Source organism: Thalassophryne amazonica, chromosome 3 (assembly GCF_902500255.1).
Source record: "Thalassophryne amazonica chromosome 3, fThaAma1.1, whole genome shotgun sequence".
Taxonomy (NCBI): Eukaryota; Metazoa; Chordata; class Actinopteri; order Batrachoidiformes; family Batrachoididae; genus Thalassophryne; species Thalassophryne amazonica.
Genome location: NC_047105.1, coordinates 45,442,774 through 45,463,273, shown reverse-complemented (window position 1 = coordinate 45,463,273; position 20,500 = coordinate 45,442,774). Strand labels below are relative to the sequence as shown.

The 20,500-nt window shown below is 40.7% G+C and overlaps 1 protein-coding gene and 1 long non-coding RNA gene across 2 annotated transcripts in view; one reads left to right on the top strand and one right to left on the bottom strand.

The window, feature by feature from the left end:
• Window positions 1-20,500, top strand: part of LOC117506630 (mitogen-activated protein kinase kinase kinase 12-like) — a 95,008-nt gene that overhangs the window by 62,795 nt on the left and 11,713 nt on the right. The window contains exons 8-12 of the mRNA XM_034166157.1: window positions 5,057-5,166; window positions 10,211-10,327; window positions 12,119-12,256; window positions 15,540-16,251; window positions 17,643-17,710. Of these exons, the coding sequence (XP_034022048.1) occupies window positions 5,057-5,166; window positions 10,211-10,327; window positions 12,119-12,256; window positions 15,540-16,251; window positions 17,643-17,710 (1,145 nt within the window). The remainder of the gene's footprint in view (window positions 1-5,056; window positions 5,167-10,210; window positions 10,328-12,118; window positions 12,257-15,539; window positions 16,252-17,642; window positions 17,711-20,500) is intronic.
• On the bottom strand, window positions 691-1,428 carry LOC117506631. Its single transcript, XR_004559519.1, has 3 exons — window positions 1,263-1,428; window positions 1,076-1,156; window positions 691-850 (listed from the first exon to the last, which is right to left on the bottom strand). It is a non-coding gene; the product is annotated as an uncharacterized LOC117506631 (long non-coding RNA).

The following is a 20,500-nucleotide window of genomic DNA, read 5'->3' as shown; positions in this document are numbered from 1 at the left end:
AGAGTCATAGGCCTTGTTGAATATTTTCTCACGTTTTTTGGAGTCTTGGTTATGCATTTCTTGGCCTTTCTCTGTTAGCTTCCTCTCACGTGAGTTAGACCTGAATGGTGTGTCTGTGGGATTGTCTGTTTCTTCTGGTGGGAGTGACATCTTGTTTGTTTGTGCGACTGTTTCAAGTCTGACGTGGCTTTGATTGTCCTATGCCTGAATTCACACCTATGAGCTGTAGCTATCCTTTACCACAGAGTAATATCTATAATTAAGCATTCACAGATGATGGACATTCAAAGGGATTCTTAGCATGAAACAGTAACAAGTGTTGTAAATGAGTGTTGCTGGTATTAATAGCAAAGAGCTTCACTCATAAACAGAAATATCATGAATTATTATCCCTAAACACATTCCATTTGTCCTGAAACATTCATCACCTCAGCACTGTTATATCTTAGAAATCAACTCTCAAATTAATTTCGACCTCGAAACGATATAAGGCATTTCAGTTATGCTTTAAGCTTGTGCGTGCGTATGTAAATCGTCCTCTTTGCTCCTTGGCACTCAAAGTCCCTTTAGTATCCGTAGTTGTACCTTCAGTGTGCTGTCCTTTTTGATTTTGCCTGTGCAGGATATCGACGTGAGCGGAATCAGCAGGCTGGTATCCGTTTGGTAGCTGGATCTCAGATGAGGTGGCATCAGCTTCTCTGCAGGGATGGCAGGTCTCTCGTAGCCGGAAAGGAGTTTTCACTGTAGCGACCCGCTTGGAATAATAAAGCAAGATGCAGAGAGCTTCGACTGGTGCAGCTTTAATTTCTCTCCTCCCCTTTTGACTGACTGACATTTGACACCGTGAAAACTATGAAATGGACACAAAAATACATAAATTTCCATAGCACCATATTTCACAAATATTGCATAGAATTATATTCACATTTTAGCCTTAACACCAGTCCTTTAATAAACTGAAATAATGCATTTCACAAGAAATTAACCTTTCAAACCAGAGTTACAGCTCTTGTTGAAATAAGAACAATAAATAAAACAAATCCCTCATTTTTATGGATAAATCATCCCCTCCAACCTCCTTCTGCTTCCAAGGGCGCTAAGTTTGAGCTCCGTTTGCTAGCAGCCTATCTTCCACACACATCTCACAGGGACAGTCCTTACATGCGACATAAACGATGCAGAACACAGAGCAAACAACAATAAATACCTTTCTTAGGTTTTAATACATAACACGATAAGTAATTAATTTGTACACATTTTACCAGCTCGTGCGTGACGTGAACATGTCGTTGCGACAAGACAGGAGCGTAATGTCTAACGTCGGCAGCACAGGAAGTAGAAGAAGAAGAAAACGGTGGTCTTCAAAATAAAGCACCAAGCTGTAGCGTGTCAGAACTTCATCATTCGCCATAAACGAAATTAACCGCCATTTACAATATCTTAACTTTGCACAAATGACAGAATTGACATTAATGGAGTTATTCTATCAGTATTCATTTTATTTACACCAAACCATAACTCAACATTGCTTTATTTTCCAAGACCTCTGCCTGATGGCAGTGTTGTGATTGGGTAGAGTTGAGGTTTGTGGCTTCTCTCAGCTGCTTTTGGGCTGGAAGCCATGTAGTAAACTGGAGCTTCCAGCAGGAGGCAGGATGCTCAAAGACAGAAGTGCTGACTCATTGTTTGGGTCTGTCGTCGCCTTTGATGCTACCAGAAGCGATCGTGGTGTTAAAACTCAAAATCAGCTAAACGTTAAAAAATTTCCATTACTGCTATTTGCCGCAGTGACAAGGACAAACTGGGTCTCATTTCATTTTTTTTAACAAGGATGGAAGACGGAGAGCGATAATTTAGTGGTCGGAGATGGATTGGTTAAGTGTAGAAAGTCACCTGATTTTAATCAGGTAAACTTGTATAATTTGTGCGCTATTACAGAGAGTCACCTCAAAAAAAGTAAATTTTTTTGTAAGCTGCCAGCAGAGTCAGGGTTTCCTGTTTTAATATAATGGTGTGCAAAAGGCTAAAATTCTGTTGTATCTTTCAATTAAGTAAATTATTGTTTGTGTTGTTAGCATTGAAAAATGACAGCGTGTCACATCATCACCTCCAGTCTGCCATCGATGACAGGAATTCTGCTATGATGACCGGTATGACAGGTTTTCTACCATCAACATGTGAATGCAGCATTAGAAACTGGACTGTTGGGCCTTGACAGAGGTGTGCACTCTATGCACCCCTGTAGTTCTAATTAGTCATTAAGTTCTTTGAGTGCCAGCAAAGATATTAGAGAGAAAATGGGTATGATGATGATAATACTACTACTATTAATAATGACTATTAATAATAATAATGAAGTTCAACAACACTTGATGGTTTTCACAGTCATGCAGTTTAGCACAAATATAAGACTGAACAATAATTTCTCAGCTCACATCCACTGCCCATCAAATTCACATTTTGCAGACACTCCACAAACCTTTTGTAAACAGTATCAGGTTCCTCTAATGATCTTTCTGCTGTGAAGCCTTTATTTCTGGTCTGCTGCTGCAGGCGCTGCAGGGTGTACAGCTGCAATCAGGGCCTCGACCCTCATGGGAGCCCAGTAATAATATCTGTCCCTTTAATCAGAACATATTGTTGTCGGTTCACTTCCTTCTTGTCTGTTATGTTGGCTTTCTGATGCATGTGCGAACGGTTTGCTCCTGCATCACATCATTGGCAGAACAATAGCTGTAGGTCTGCATGTGCAACAAAGACGTTTGGGTTTTGTGTGCATTGTGACTGGATGACATGGAGGTGAGAGCCCGAGCAAGCCTCTTACACCAGTGAGTCTTCAGCACAACAGGAAGAAAAAAAAAACATGTCACAAAAGCACAGTTACAACTCCAACCTATAGACACCAACACATAGAGACACATGCGCTTGCAAACGCGTTTATAATTCATCTTTGCAGAAACCCACAATCCATCATTCACACAAACACACACACTGTCCATTTATTCCCAATTCTTCATTTGGCCCCGATACCCCCAAAAAACCCCGGAGCAATTCTCCACAGTTTCTTTCCTCTTTACGCCGTAATGGATTTTTCTTGTGACAGTAGAAAGAAGTATTTGCTGGCAGAGGATATTGATTTCTTTAATGGTAGGGAGCAAAGAGAGCGAGTGAAAGAGGGGACTGGACAGATAGATGAGGGTGCACAGACTCCATTAGCTTAATAAGAAGAGCATCACTCATGCACAGACATATATATGTGTGCACGGACCTACACACATGAAGCGCACAGACATGCATGTGCACGCATGCACTCATCCCTATCCTCCCTCCTCCTGTGATTTGACAGGTATCGGATAACAGCTGTCACGCTCCACTGTGTCCATTGCTGCGCTTTTTTTTTTTTTTTTTTAAATCGTGATGGTGTTAGTTCTTGTTCAGTTTGGCTGCCTCTATATTGATTGTCATCCTGCAGTTTAATGGGTTTTTTAAGACACAAAAATAAATGTCACTGCAAAAGTAAGAGTTATTTTGAAAAAGTGCAATGATACAACAAGAAGTTAAGAAGTTTGTCACCACGTGATGCGACAATGAGGCCTCTGTGAGCTAACCGGCATATTTAAACAATAGCAAACATTATCATAATGAAACAACATTGTAAAAATAAGAGCAATCAGAGATTTCTGATGTCCACCAATCCGGATTCAGGTCAGCTCCAAAATTCAGTGGGATCTTCCCTGCCCTTATTTCTATCTGTGGTGCAAATTTGGTGAGAATCCGTAAAATAGTTTTGATGTAATCTTTCAAAGCCTATATAAAGGGAAATCTTGATCCAGAATCCAGATCCAGATCACCTCCAAAATTTAATGGGTTCTTCCACAGCCTGATATCTATCTGTGGTGAAAATTTTGTCAAAATCCGTGCAGTAGTTTTGACGTAATCCTGCTAATAGACAGAAAGACAAGTAAATAAATAAACGACGATGATTTTATTATGTCCTTGGTGGACGTAATAAGAAAAGAGCAAGAAAGGTCACTCTGGGAACACATACCTCTGACCTCTAACCTCAGTCCTACTAGGTTTCTTTGTCCTTAATTGAGGAAGTGTGGGGGGGGGTACTTTTCCACCAAAGTAAAGATAAACTGGAAATCGGTCAAAAATAAGAATTATAAAAATAATCCAAGATCAACATCTGCCTCAAAATCTAACCAGCTCTTCTTTGACCGACATCCCACATCACCACCACATTTCACTGAAATCAATTCATGTTTTGTTTTTTTTTTAGATATGCTGATTATATTAAAAGAAACGGCACTGAAAACATAACCTCCGTCGTGGACATAACAGCAATAAATACAGATATTACAGTATACTATGTTTTCATAATAGTACCATTGATGTTGTTGTGCATCGGTGCATGTGTAGTGTTATGTACATATGTCAGGATATACATTTGTTTTGGGGGGGGTGTTTATTTTACTCTTTTATCAAGTTATTGCTGTAATTTTTTGTATTTTTGGTTTTTATTGATGTTTTATTGTGTATCGTCCTCCTGCACAGACTGGCAGATACTTGCAAATGTGTTTTGCAATATAACAAACACATTTTGTTGTTTTATTATTAATTTTAGCATAAAGGTATAATCTATACGAGGGGTGATTGGGGTGTTTTGAGCCTGACCCAGAAAAAGTAGTGGGTGGTTTGTCATCTTTTGCATTCTGTGAAACCAGCAATGTTGGTTTCCTCAGAAATTTTCAGTCTCCCCTTATACAAGTATACAGATCATCACTAGTAACCGCATTTCTAAAAAGCATTTTAAGTTATGTTCTGTTTTCCCAAAATAAAGCTCCAATTTTAGAGTTTTCCAATCCCAATAAATAGACATAATAAAATGATTTATGGTGTATACTTACAAGATACAAAAGAAGATGACTGTTGGAACACTGCAGTTTTAATCCACCTGAACTCTTATAAAAGTTCTGATTTATTGTGAAGAATAAAATCGATTTGGATGGTTAAATCCGGCTCTGATGGATGTGTTTGGTGATTTGGCTTTCAGGCTGAGTGGAGGGACGAAGTGAGGCACCACTTTGAGAAGATTAAATCAGAGGGGACGTGTCTTCACAGGCTGGACGAGGAGCTGATCAAACGACGCAGAGAAGAACTCAGGTCAGCAAAGACGTGTGGGGAACAGGATGCAAGAGATGAAATCTAGATTTATGAACACACTGTACATATACAGTAGTATAATGCATAAATAAACCACTACAAATTAAGACAATCACAGAATGCCACATCATCTATTTTATTCAATATATTCAGTAAAGAAAATACAGTTATAAGAACCTGCTTTGTCAAATAAATCATTAAATCAGTATTAGAATCAGTATCATGATTATGCATTTGTGCGTGTAGAAAAAAAAATGTGGCGACAGCAGCCATCCAGACAGCTGAATAAGTATTTGGACAGTGACACTGTTTATTTATTTATCTTTGTCTCTCTACATCACAATGGAGTTGAAATGAATCAATCAATATGTGCTTGTCCTAGCGATGGCTTGCTTTAATTAAAGAACTTTAACCACAATATCAGATTAACCATTTAGTAATCACAGTGTTTTTTATACACAGTCAATTTTCAGAGACCATAGATGAAAGAATCAATTTTTAGTACAAACCATAACATTTACAGCCAGTTTTCTTTAGACAAGTCAGGGGATGAATAAATGAATATTTCCATGTCATTGAATCTGTTTTGGACTTTACTTACATCAATTATTAAGAAATACAAACAGTACGGTACTGCATGGTAAATCTGTTTGGAAGAGTCAGTGATCGTGTAAAAAAGGAGACTTGTGGGGGAAGCCATCAAGACACCCGTGACATCTGTGAAGGAGTTATGTGATTGAAGAAAATGTGCGTAGTGTAATGTTTATATGTTGCATCACCAGTTATTTTACGGTGGAGTCAGTAGAAAAGATGTATCCATCCCCTGGCTTGAATGATGATGTGTATTAAAAGTAATGTATTTAGTTTATCTGATTTGTTGTAACGTCTGAAAATGGACAAACTGTGCATGAAAATGGCCACAGTTCTAAATAGTTAATACAATATTTTTGTTAAACCTCTTGAAGTAAGTCTAAAAGTCGACATTACAAGGATATTTTTATGTTTCATTTCAACTCAATTCTACTTGTGTACAGAGGCAAAATTACAAAGACTGTGTCACTGTCCAAATTCTTATGGACCAGACTATACACTCCCCCATCAGCAGAGGTGTCAAGTAACAAGTACAAATACTTCGTTACTGTACTTAAGTACACTTTTTAGGTATCTATACTTTACTCCTTTACTTATTTTTCTGCCTACTTCTGACTTCTACTCATTACATTTTCACACAAGTATCTGTACTTTCTATTCCTTACATTTTTAAAACAAACAGCCTCGTTACTCTTGGCTTCAGCGCCGGTGGATGTGCGCTGACACCGCGGCTCCACCTGAAGCCTGAGGCGCCAGCGCAGTACCACTGGCGCAGCTTTACCTGAAGCCCGAGGCGTCAGTGCAGTTCCACGAGGCCCGAGGTGCCAGCGCACATCCACCGGCGCAGCTCCACCTGAAGCCCGAGGCGCCAGCGCAGTTCCACCGGCGTGGCTTTACCGAGGTGCCAGCGCGGATTTATCTGACCATGGGTCCGAAGATGGCACTGACGGCAGAGGAGGGAGACGATATCAAGAAGTCCCTGGACTTTTTGTCTGAGGAAATCTCTGTTGTTAAAATGCAGCAGAAATCCATTATGGAGCTGGTGGAAGAAGTGAAGGCTCTCCGGATCCAGAATGCAGAGAAAGACCGGCGTCTGGTGTACCTGGAGAACCGTGTTGCGGAGTTGGAACTGTACACAAGGATGAACAACGTTATTATTACAGGAATTCATATTAAACCTCGATCCTACGCACGGGCGGTGTCAGAAGACAGCGGAGGGGAGGCCAGCGAGCAGGAGGCCAGCTCAGTGGAACAACAAGTGGCTGACTTCCTGCAATCTAAAAGTATTCAAATGGACTGTAATAACATTGAAGCGTGCCACCCCCTGCCCAGGAGAGAGGATGGAGACAAGCGAGCAGTTATAATGAGGTTTGTCAACAGAAAACATAAAATGGCATTGTTAAAACAGGGACAGAAACTTAAAGGAACAAACGTATTCATCAATGAACATCTGACCAAAAGAAACGCAGACATCGCCAGGAAAGCTCGTCTCTTAAAAAAGCAGGGAAAAATTCAACAGACATGGACATCCAACTGCAAAACATTCATCAAACTGAACGGAACACCAGAACAAGCGAAGGTTATGGTAATCAGGAACATCGAGGAACTGGACAAATACGATCAATAAGGTATGAGGACACAAACACATCACAACACCATGACACAGACCAGAGGAACCTATTCATCTACTACATCATCTACATCTGGAGACAAGAAGGATATAACTCACAAGATTGCTGATCATGGAAAACTAGAACTGAGAACACAGATACACAGACCACAATGTACTGGACTTGGAGCACGATATAGACCCGGACAATAATTTCTTCTCAAATATCAATGACAGTTGTTGCTATTATACAGATGAACAGTTTAATCGGATCATTAAAACGGATAACAAATTATCAATAGTCCATTTCAACAGCAGAAGTCTGTATGCAAACTTTAACAACATTAAAGAATATTTAAGTCAATTTAAAAAAATATTTAACATAATTGCTATATCAGAAACATGGATCAATGAAGATAAAGGAATGGATTTTGAACCAATCGAAGCAGTGGTTTGCAGATTGAAGCAATGCTTCGACCTATTGTTTCGTTTATTCTTTCTTTCTTTCGCTAAAACCCTAAAGAGCATACTTCTGTGAGTATTATTTACCTTTTCTATGTTAAACCGACCTGTTATGATCTTCTGAAACAGTTGATAGATGTATTTTATAACTTAAAAACGGGAGCGACGCTAACGCGTTAGCATGTCTATGGCATTTTCAATGTTAAAAGTTAGCATGAAGCAGTTCCAGCTGTCTTCACGTTTGGGTGCATTTGTTTTCAAATTGTAATATTTCTTAAATTTATTTTTGTTTATATATTAATAATCTAATGATTATTATATACAATTTCAGAGAAAGAGACAAAAAGAACCTGAATAGGAACACAACAGAAAATAAAATATAAAAGCAACTAACACTGAACATACATAAATAAATACATACATACATACAGAAATACGAGGTCTGTCAATAAAGTATAGGTCCTTTTTATTTTTTTCAAAAACTATATGGATTTCATTCATATGTTTTTACGTCAGACATGCTTGAACCCTCGTGCGCATGCGTGAGTTTTTCCACGCGTGTCGGTGACGTCATTCGCCTGTGAGCACTCCTTGTGGGAGGAGTCGTCCAGCCCCTCGTCGGAATTCCTTTGTCTGAGAAGTTGCTGAGAGACTGGCGCGTTGTTTGATCAAAATTTTTTCTAAACCTGTGAGACACATCGAAGTGGACACGGTTCGAAAAATTAAGCTGGTTTTCAGTGAAAATTTTAACAGCTGATGAGAGATTTTGAGGTGATTCTGTTGCTTTAAGGACTTCCCACGGTTTTTCCTGTGCCGCCGCACCGCGTCGGCTGCGTCCCGACACGCGGACCCGTCCGCACGTCTTTCATTAAAAAAATCTCCTTTAACAGTGGAATATCCGGATAAAATGCTGAAACCGACTTCTTCTGAAACTTCTCTGTTCTCTCACAACGTCCTGGATCAATAGAGCCTGAAATGTGGAGGTTTTCAGCTTGAACAGGCTGACGACGGCGGCTGAGAGCGCTGAGCGACGTCTCACACCGTGGGAAGTCCTTAAAGCGACAGTATCACCTCAAAATCTCTCATCAGCCGTTAAAATTTTCACTGAAAACCAGCTTAATTTTTCGAACCGTGTCCACTTCGATGTGTCTCACAGGTTTAGAAAAAATTTTGATCAAACAACGCACCAGTCTCTCAGCAACTTCTCAGACAAAGGAATTCCGACGAGGGGCTGGACGACTCCTCCCACAAGGAGTGCTCACAGGCGAATGACGTCACCGACAGGCATGGAAAAACTCACGCATGCGCACGAGGGTTCAAGCATGTCTGACGTAAAAACATATGAATGAAATCCATATAGTTTTTGAAAAAAATAAAAAGGACCTATACTTTATTGACAGCCCTCGTAAATAAGTGTTTCCTGTGAACACCTAGTGACTCTTACACCTCCATTTCGTCCCTGTTTTATTTATTTAATGACAGTTTGTTTCGGTCAAACCATATTTTCAGTTTGTTAATTTCTTCAGTGATTTCCTCCAGAACTATCTGTCAAACTAGAAAACTGCTGCATCCTAGTAAGAGCAGAACACTACTGGAATGAATTTGAATAAGGAAAGTTGTTTTTTTTTCCTCACTAAATGGATGCTGCACTCACTCCAGTTTATTGTCTGGAATAGTCCCAGACTGCATTTCACAGCTTCTAGAATTGAAACATTTTCGTGCAGGTGGTGTTGGGGGGTAATTTTGGGTTTTGGGTCTTGGGCCACATGTAGAACGAATCAGTTTTTAAATTAAGCTTTCAATTCATATAGTGGCATCTACCTTTTTTTTTTTTTTAAGGTTACTTTATATTTTTATACTTTAAGTAGGTTTTGGAGCACATACTTTTGCACTTTTACTTGAGTAAAGAGGTCAAGTTGATACTTCAACTTTTACCAGAGTGTTTTTAAACTGCAGTATCTATACTTCTACTTAAGTAACAAATGTGTGTACTTTTGACACCACTGCCCATCAGTGTTTTATTAGATGGAAGGGTGTACCTAGTAAAGTGCCACTACACTGACTGTATATTTGGCTGATGTAAAATGTGAGTAGAGTTTTGCAGTGCACTGAAATGTGAGAGCCGTGTGGTGGTTTGACTGAGCATCTCCTTCCTATCAGCTTGCACTGAGTGCTTTCATTTACAATTTTTCACGTCATTCCCTACAAACACACAACCATCCCAGGAGATCAACAGCTTCAGCACGCATTTTATACTTCACCATCCTGCTCTACTACATTACTGGCTAATTAGAAATCTACTGCACATGTGTACTTAAAACTCTGGTCACTTAGTGTTTAGCGTGTTAACGTCCCTGTGTCTTCTTTTGTCTGTCCACACAGACATGCACTGGACATTCGGGAGCACTATGAGAGAAAACTGGAGCGAGCCAACAATCTCTACATGGAGCTGAATGCCATCATGCTGCAACTGGAGATCAAAGAGAAGGAGCTGCTCAAGTACGGACGCCAATGTTGAGTTGTACTTAGATTGTGATCAGTATGTCAGACGTCACCATCGTAATTAGAAATCAAAGAGAAATAATTATAATCCACGGTGGATTCCAGTCTGAATTCAAAATTAACTTTGGTGTAAATGGTGATGAACATGCAAAAGAGCTGATCTTCAAGTAATAATAATGTGCTATGTACAGTCACCTCTGAAGCATTGGAACAGGAAAACTATACAGGTAAACACTGTTCATTTGCGCAAGTTGGGGTCCACAAAATCGGTCTGCAACTTAGCTGAAAGCACGAGTTAATGAAGATGACCCAAAAAAGTTCAAATCAGCTTACCTTGCCATATTACAATAGTTTTGAACATTAGAAGCGTGATTCCTTCCTGGATGGAAGACACCCAGACATCCCAGGAGAAGTTATAGGCTTACGGGGCTGTGATTGGAGAAATGATGCACAGTGCAAGCTTTGCATTTTGTATCACCAGTTACCCATCTTCATGATGAAATGGTATAGAGGAGTATTTTCTTTAAAGGAAGACCTGAAAGTTTAGCAACAAATTGCCAGAAGGTACATCTGAGACGTAAGCCTGGATTTGATCTGTTTTGGTGAAAGAAAATCTTTCTCTGCTCTACTTCACTATGAAGATAAGAGTAGTGATGCAAAAGGCAAAGTTTGCACTGTGCACAATTTCTCCAATCACAGTCACATAAGCCCATAACCTCTCCTGGGTTGTCTGGGTGTCTTGGTGGCTTTCCTCACTCTTCTCCTTCTTGCACAGTCACTCAGTTTTTTGAGAACTGTCTACTCCATGCAGATTTACCATAAAGTGCCATATTGTTTGTATTTCTTTGTAATTGATGTAAATAAAGTCCAAGACATATTCAGTGGCAGCTTTACCATCAGAGAGCCTCGTCCAAAACTACCACAAAAGACTCTCACGCTGTCAGTGATATTAAAAGGGGCAACACACTGTATTAAGAACAGGGGTATGTAAACTTTTGATGAGGGTCATTTGGGTAGTTTGTGTTGTCATTATGATTTCAAAAGAGTAAACACAGTTGTTTGACAATAAATGGCTTCACCCAACCACTAACCATGAGTGAAAAAAAAAAAGTTTTTGTGTTGTCATTCATATTCTCTTAAAAATGGCCAAAAAAGCAAAAATTCTGCCAGGGTATGTAAACTTTTGAGCACAGCTGTATGTATTTCTGAATGATTTATGTAGATGATCAAGTAGATTAACTGACTTGGAAATGTTCATGTATCCATCCTCTAACTTATCTAAGTAAAACTGGCTGCAAAAGTGATGATTTGTGTTATTATATTTAATGTGTTCTATTATGTATGGCCTGTGAAAATGGAGGGGCTGCGTATGAAAATGGCTGTAATTTCTAAATTGTTAAATTTATATTTTTGTTGTCTACATTACAAGAACATGTTTGTTTAATTTCAAATCCACTGTGGTAGTGTACAGAGGCAAAAATTCAAAAATTGTCTCCCTGTTCCTGTCAGTTATGGAGCTAACTGTATCTTCTTAAGAAATATTACACCTTAGACGCAGAGGGGCTGATTAGAAATCCCACTCATTTGAATTATTCAAGCCATTGATGTTCTTCAGCATCCATTAAGGCTGTGTTTTTATAATGAAAGAGAAAAGTTCATCCATGATGTGCAGTAAATGTCCATTACGTGCAGTCACACAGGGCCACTGCATGACAAAGTGCCCTGCTCATCATCCACTGACAGCCATTAAACCAGTATTGGCTTTGTGTTCTTTGTGTTTAAATGTAGGAGAGAGCAGTCACTGGACAAAAAGTACCCAGGATGCTTCAAACACCACAGTTCCAGACAGTCGACCTCCTCCAACTCGATGGAGAAACTCATGAAGAAACGCAACGTGCCTCAGAAACTTCTGTCACACAGCAAGAGGTGAGGCGAGAAATTACAAAGATGTAACCCTACAGTCAGATTAGCTACAAATGAGGGCTACAAGCAGTTGGCGCCTTTTTATAACTCTGTGGTGTTTGACAATTGATGGGCATTCCAGGGGCGTGGCCAACTCCTGTTTACTTGATCTGACTGTGCACAATATTTAATGATAGATTATAAAGGACGGGGAACCCCAACACTGTCCCTTATGAGTTTTTCCTCCATCCTTGACTACTTACTGCAACTGAAGTTCACTTGATTTGTTTCAGTCCAATGTCTTTCACAGTGTCATTCCTGTAACTGTAGGTAGTATGCTAACATCTCTGTAAGATGTCTTGTAAATCATGTCATAGGTATTATCTGGTTACAGAAGCAACATTTTCAGATTTAGAATTGTTTATTTCTTACTAACTTAAAAATATATATATTAGAAAAATGCCAAATATATTAGATTAATGCAGAAAGATAGCCATTTTAAGCTTATTCCGCCATCTTGGATTTCTTTGCTGACATCACACTGATGTCACACTGCCTTCACTCAGATTGGCAGTCGGCACGTTGCATGGCTAAGCATTTGAATATTTTAATAAAATAGATTATGTTGGCCTTGTCTATTTTGGTCTCGCCTATTTTGGCCTCACCTAGCTGGTGGCGTAGCGACCACTTGTCTTTTGTCACTGTAAAACCGTCACTCTGATTGAAACTGAATTGTAGCTCGTTGCTTTGCCTCTGTCCATTGTCCATAGGGTTACTCTTATAGTGATGTAACAAAGGAATCCTGACAAGTCCAAAAATCCACATGAAATTAAAATTCTGACTTGGAAACTTAGCTGTTCTCAGAGTAATTGCTCACAGAAGGTAAAACAAGAAAGCACAATTCCATTAAGGTAATTAATGATAAACCATTACTATCCAACAGTGGATGTTTTGAGCTTCATTCTGTAGCTCTTTGTGTAGCATATGTACAGTAGGTTTTTTTTGTGATGGCACTGTACTGATGATGCACAGGTACTACCGAACCTCGAGTCCTGGATGGCAACCAACAGGGCAGACAACCAATCCATCCTCACCTGTAGAAAGAAACCATCTGTCACACCCATGTAAAACATGGGCGTCCACTTGGCTTTTTTTCTCCCACTGTGGTCCTCAACACTCAAAAACCTGTGCGCTAGAATATGCACAGAGAACTGTGCCTCATGGCCAAAAGGTGCAGCTGATGTTCTTTCAAAATGCAAGTGTTATGCCTCATCTCAGTCTCTCTAGGTAACTGTTCATTTGACACAAAGTCATTCCAGCGGAACCCAAGGAGGCCCCAATGAGACAGATTACCAGAGACATCCAGTCTTTGCCCTAGGGCACTATTTAGCATCCACGTATCACAACCATACAGTCAGATAGCTAGCATCAGGACTGTAAAGACTTGGACTTTTGTTCTCCTGCAAAGATATTGGCATCACCAAATACCTGTGTCTGAGGACCTCGTGACTCCATAAGCTCTCCTCAGGTGTCTCACAACCTCAAAGGCTGAGGACACAGAAACCTGAATGTCACTGCTGAGATAAGTGAATCTCTCTACATAGTGCAGCAGATAAGAGAATATTTAGAGCGGAATCCTGCAAATGGTGATACAAGCATCAAATTCAGCACAAATACTTCTAAGACATTCCTCTTTTGAAAAAAAATGATTGGCCACTTGAATTTTCAATCAGCGGTCAGGTAGGGGTCAATTGAAGAATTACACAGGGGTCAAAATGAAAAGATGCTCCAATCATATTGAAAAATATATCACATTATTTGCCTGATCACAAAGATTCCAAAAAGGTATAGTTTGAGCTATCTATGACTGAATTCTACGGAGTTATGGGCTAAAAACAGCAAGAATGGTGACAAAGGTCAGTTTCAGTTTGTACAGGGGTCAAAAGTTAAAGTTACTCCAATTTTGGTAAAACATGATGCAAAGTATTAGTTGAGTTAATAGGGGTTTTAAAAGGAATAGTTTGCACCATGTATCATGCTTAGTTATCACGTTACAGGGTGACATATATGTGACATGTCATAGAATCCAATGGACGTTGACCTTTACTTTGGAGACCAAGCATTCAACACAGACAAAACTATTCCATTTATTAATCCTATTAGCTCAACCAATAATTTGCCTTTTTTTCCCACTTTTTACCAAAATTAGAGCAACTTTAACTTTTGACCCCTGTACAAACTGAAATTGACCTTTGTCACCATTTTTGCTATTTTTATCCCATAACTCCATAACATTCAGTCACAGATAGTCCAAACTATACCTTTTTTTGGAATCTTTGTGATCAGACAAATAATGTGGTGTAGTTTTCAATTTGATTAGAGCATTTTTAAACTTTGACCCCTGTGTAATTCTTCAATTGACCCCTACCTGGCTGCCTGTTGAAAATTCAAGTGGCCAGTCGGGTTTTTCAAAAGTGTAATGTCTAAGGTTTATTTGTGCTGAATGTGGTGCTTGTATCACCATTTGAAGAATTGTTTTAGTTATCTGCTGCACTAACAAGTATGACACTTTAATCGCACACGGATGCACTTCTGATGGCTGAGTCCAGGACTTTATTGAAAGCCTGGATTTTGGTTGTGATCTTGAAGTAATGGTCAGTTTACCATTTTGCACTGACAAAGACACGTAATCAGTTTCACTCTACAACCAGTCCACACAAGCACAGTCAGAGGCAGACCTGCTCTCCTACTCTGTGAAATACCAAAAAATAAACATATTTAGAATCCAGTCTGGATCTTCTTCACCCTTGAGTCCATTCTATACTTTGAGTTTTTCACCACCTGTCCTTAGCTTTCTTTGCATTTGCCAGAAAACAATTTGATCAGTCGTCTCAAAATATTCAATATATTTGTGTTTGGTTTGTGTCAAAGACTTTACGGCACGTGTACACTCTGCTTGAAAACAGATATTAAACAAAATAAAAATATGAACAAATACATAACCTCATCTTAGTGCTTCACCTCAGGGAGCTTTAGTGGCCACTATCAGCTGGTGTGCTCTGTCAGGTTAGCACTCACCTGATAACTGGTCCGAAAGCCTCTCAAAACCTGGGGCACAAGGAATGACAGGTGACTGGTTTATTTCATGTCCAAAATACACACATGACTATTTAGGTGTCTGTAATTCAACCCCTTGACGCTCAGTGCCTTATTCTGCACTTCAATTCTGCACTGTGTAGATTGCAACATGTGTTTGGATAAAGCATAAATGTATAAGTAATACTGTCGTCTATTAATGTTGTTCCAGGCCAGACTTGCTAAAGTCAGAAGTCATCCTTCCTAAACTGGACTCATCCGTGACCCAGGTCACGATCCCCAACAAGGGTTCTACCTCCCCGGGACGCTCACGCAGAGGAAAGCCCCGCTACAGGAAAGCTGGCAAAGGCAGCAGTGGAGATTTGGCTCAGCTGAAAGCCACACTCTCCTCTTCTTTAGCCATGGTCAACACCACTTCCTCTGTTCCCAGCAGCAAGCAGCATCTGGACCCCAGTGCGGCTCTCAGGGGGTTGCAGCATGACCTGCTGCTGAAGAAGATGTCCTCCTCCAGCCCTGATCTTATTTCAACAACCTTGGAGGCTGAAGGCCGGAAGAAGGGAGAGGTCAGGGCAGGAATGGACAGAGCGGGCAGTCAAAGTGCCTCAGCTGGGCTGGGGGACGGCAGTAGGCCAGGAGAGTCGGAGGAGGCATCGATCGTGGGCGTGGTGGCTGATGACCTCATGGAAACTCCCCCGCGCAGCGACACGCCTAGCGAAGATGCAGCATCTATTCCATTCTCCAGCAGCCCTGACTCCCCGTGTGGCCGGGGAGCAGCTGCAGGGAGAGTGTCTGTGCTCGGGAACCAACGTGTCCCCCATGAGGGCGAGGAGAAAGACGAGGGGACTGTGGTCACACGCTCACCCAGGAGTCAACGCCTCACACCTTCAGCTCTACTGTACCGGGCAGCTGTCACACGCAGTCAGGTGAGAGTAAGTGAGTGGCCCATTTTCACAAAACCATTTTTGACTCTTCCTATAAATGGGGGCGAGTAATTAGCTTTGAGAGGCTTCAGGGAAATCAAACCATTTTGATGTTTTGTAAGAGCCTCCCACTCATTCAAAAACAGAATATTTCATTAGTGTCACTGAACGCAACACTAGCTCGACCTTGAAAAGAAATTGTATAGGATTCCAGAAAAATAACACATATCTGCACAAGGAAGTCTGAATAATAGCACAATGCTGGTTTAGTCTGACAGCAAAATCATTTGCTGCAGTCATGTGATTGCCAAAAAAAGAAAAAAACACCTTCTTTATATTCTCCAAAACTGGCATCTCTCCTTTTCAACATCCCTTATTTTCAGCCTCAGTTTCACACATTAGGGGAGGTGATGGTCTAGTGGCCCTCAGATTTCCGTAGCATCCATGAGGTGTTTTGTATGCACTGAACTAGAATCATTTGAACAAGTTTAGGCTGCTGCCATAAGACACATTTCTTTTTCATTACTCCAGTTGTTTTGGTAAACTAGCATGATTTGGTGGCAGAGAGCTGGTATATTGCAAATGAATATATTTGCAAAATAAAATCACATATCAGTGTCTGGTGGATGTCTCTTCTTTTCAATTAAATCTTTATTATATGAATAAAATCTCTCAGTGATGGAATCCCCAACACTGACGTTGCTAAAATCATCTACTGAGAATCCCAGATTGGCACTTGCTGCAGTTGTAAGCACAAACATACAGTGACATTGCACAATCATGTGATTTCTCTGGCTTCTTGGACTGACTGTGAGTCATAGATCATCTTGAGGGAAGATGGAAACAAAAGCTAAGCTGTAGCTTCAGAAGTGGTCAAACAAGGTCTCTGTGACATTGTCGCTGATTTATGAAAAGAAACATAATGATAAGTTGATCTAGATGCTGCAGCACGTCCATGGACCCCAGGGGGTTAAAAAGGATTGCGCCCTTTCCAAAGGGCTCTATCCTGACTGCTGTTTGTTGTGAGCTGTGTAGCGTCTTTTTGATGTTGTTAATCATGCTTCCAAATCATAAAGTGATAAATCTGAGACTGAGCAGGAGTTTTTTTATGTCATGGAACCACAATGGGTCACTTTACAGGTGGATCAGTTTTTCATATGTAGTGTACCAAACATCTGTCTCCCCCTACTAGACATGTCTGGGCATGATAGAAATTAGGAGCAGGTGCTGCTTTTATCTTATCAAGATATATATGTATGGTTAAAGTTGCATGAAATGAGCTTGATGAATCTGATAATTAAGAGGTAGTACGAGGACCTCAGGGTACCATCAAGATCACTTCTCAGCAGACACATGCTTTTAAATCCTGTCTCGTATGTCGACATTGTCCTCAGAGACGTGGAGTCTCATCAGAAGAAGAAGAAGGAGAAGTGGACAGCGAAGTGGAGTTGCCAAGGAGACGGTAAGTCTTGTAAAGTTCACATGCCATTTATATTTGTCAGGTCAGACAGTACCGTTACATCTCAAACAATTAGAATGTTATTAAAAGGTTCAACATTTTTAGAAGTGATCAAATGTCAGGAGTATGTATTTAGTTCATACACTTGAATCAAAGGTTTTTTTGTGGTTTCAACTTTTTCAGTTTCTAAATTCTTTTTCAGATAATTTTCACAGAACATTTATCTCGGTTATACACTATCATTGCTTCTGGACACTTTCCGACTGATAACTGGAAAATAGACAGGCATAAAATGGAACCTCCATTCACTTTTGGTGGTGTAGGTGAATCCATAACAAAAAATGAGAGTGACTGGGGCACTTTTGATTGAGATATAATGCAAAATGTACACCAAATGGGATTTTCAAATGTCTACAAAATCCCCAATCCGGATCAGATCCAGATCAAACTTTGTCAAATCAAATCAAATCAATTTTATTTATATAGTGCCAAATCACAACAAACAGTTGCCCCAAGGCGCTTTATATTGTAAGGCAAAAGCCATACAATAATTACAGAAAAACCCAAATGGTCAAAACGGCCCCCTGTGAGCAAGCACTTGGCGACCATGGGAAGGAAAACTCCCTTTTAACAGGAAGAAACCTCCAGCAGAACCAGGCTCAGGGAGGGGCAGTCTTCTGCTGGGACTGGTTAGGGCTGAGGGGAGAGAATCAGGAAAAAGACATGCTGTGGAAGAGAGCAGAGATCAATCACTAATGATTAAATGCAGAGTGGTGCATACAGAGCAAAAAGAGAAAGAAACACTCAGTGCATCATGGGAACCCCCCAGCAGTCTAAGTCTATAGCAGCATAACTAAGGGATGGTTCAGGATCACCTGATCCAGCCCTAACTATAAGCTTTGGCAAAAAGGAAAGTTTTAAGTCTAATCTTAAAAGTAAAGAGGGTGTCTGTCTCCCTGATCCAAATTGGGAGCTGGTTCCACAGGAGAGGAGCCTGAAAGCTGAAGGCTCTGCCTCAGGTGATAGTGAGTGCCAGTCTGCACCTCACTTTCAAATATGAACATGCTTGGGGCACGTTTGATTAAGATGTAATGTAAAATGTACATTAAATGGGGTTTTTGATGTTAAATTTCAATGACCAGAGGCCTCTACTGGTGGTTGGCTCTCACTGCAGTATTGTATCACTTCCTGTTCCGGAGCACAGCGGTGTTTTGCTGTATCTGTTAGCTGTTTAATCTGCGCAGTTAGATTGATCTAGTTAACTAGATAATTTGTTTCACAGTGTAATCTTCATGTGCCTTAACTAAAGCACTCCCTCTGCTGAATCACCTCTAAATTATTTACACATTATTCACTTTGTGTGTTTATAGGAATCCGCTAGCTTAGCGCAGCTACTAGCTCTTAGCCGGTTTAGCATGGCGGCTTCTCCTGTCTCCTGCACTTTTCTGCTCTGGGTGTGAAATGTTTAGTTATTCCTCGGCTCCTTTAGCAGTAATGGTACTTGTAATAACTGTAGCTTTTTCGTAGCTTTGGAGGCCAGGCTGGGCGAATTGGAGACTCGGCTCCGCACCTTGGAAAATTCTACAGCTAGCCAGGCCCCTGTAGTCGGTGCGGACCAAGGTAGCTTAGCCGCCGTTAGTTTCCCTCTGGCAGACCCCGAGCAGCCGGGAAAGCAGGCCGACTGGGTGACTGTGAGGAGGAAGCGTAGTTCTAAACAGAAGCCCCGTGTACACCGCCAACCCGTTCACATTTCTAACCGATTTTCCCCACTCGACGACACACCCACCGAGGATCAAACTCTGGTTATTGGCGACTCTGTTTTGAGAAATGTGAAGTTAGCGACACCAGCAACCATAGTCAATTGTCTTCCGGGGGCCAGAGCAGGCGACACTGAAGGAAATTTGAACTGCTGGCTAAGGCTAAACGTAAATTTGGTAAGATTGTAATTCACGTCGGCAGTAATGACACCCGGTTACGCCAATCGGAGGTCACTAAAATTAACATTGAATCGGTGTGTAACTTTGCAAAAACAATGTCGGACTCTGTAGTTTTCTCTGGGCCCCTCCCCAATCGGACCGGGAGTGACATGTTTAGCCACATGTTCTCCTTGAATTTGCTGGCTGTCTGAGTGGTGTCCAAAAAATGAGGTGGGCTTCATAGATAATTGGCAAAGCTTCTGGGGAAAACCTGGTCTTGTTAGGAGAGACGGCATCCATCCCACTTTGGATGGAGCAGCTCTCATTTCTAGAAATCTGGCCAATTTTCTTAAATCCTCCAAACCGTGACTGTCCAGGGTTGGGACCAGGAAGCAGAGTTGTAGTCTTACACACCTCTCTGCAGCTTCTCTCCCCCTGCCATCCCCTCATTACCCCATCCCCGTAGAGACGGTGCCTGCTCCCAGACCACCAATAACCAGCAAAAATCTATTTAAGCATAAAAATTCAAAAAGAAAAAATAATATAGCACCTTCAACTGCACCACAGACTAAAACAGTTAAATGTGGTCTATTAAAGATTAGGTCTCTCTCTTCTAAGTCCCTGTTAGTAAATGATATAATAATTGATCAACATATTGATTTATTCTGCCTTACAGAAACCTGGTTACAGCAGGATGATTAGTTTAAATGAGTCAACACCCCCGAGTCACACTAACTGCCAGAATGCTCGTAGCACGGGCCGAGGCGGAGGATTAGCAGCAATCTTCCATTCCAGCTTATTAATTAATCAAAAACCCAGACAGAGCTTTAATTCATTTGAAAGCTTGACTCTTAGTCTTGTCCATCCAAATTGGAAG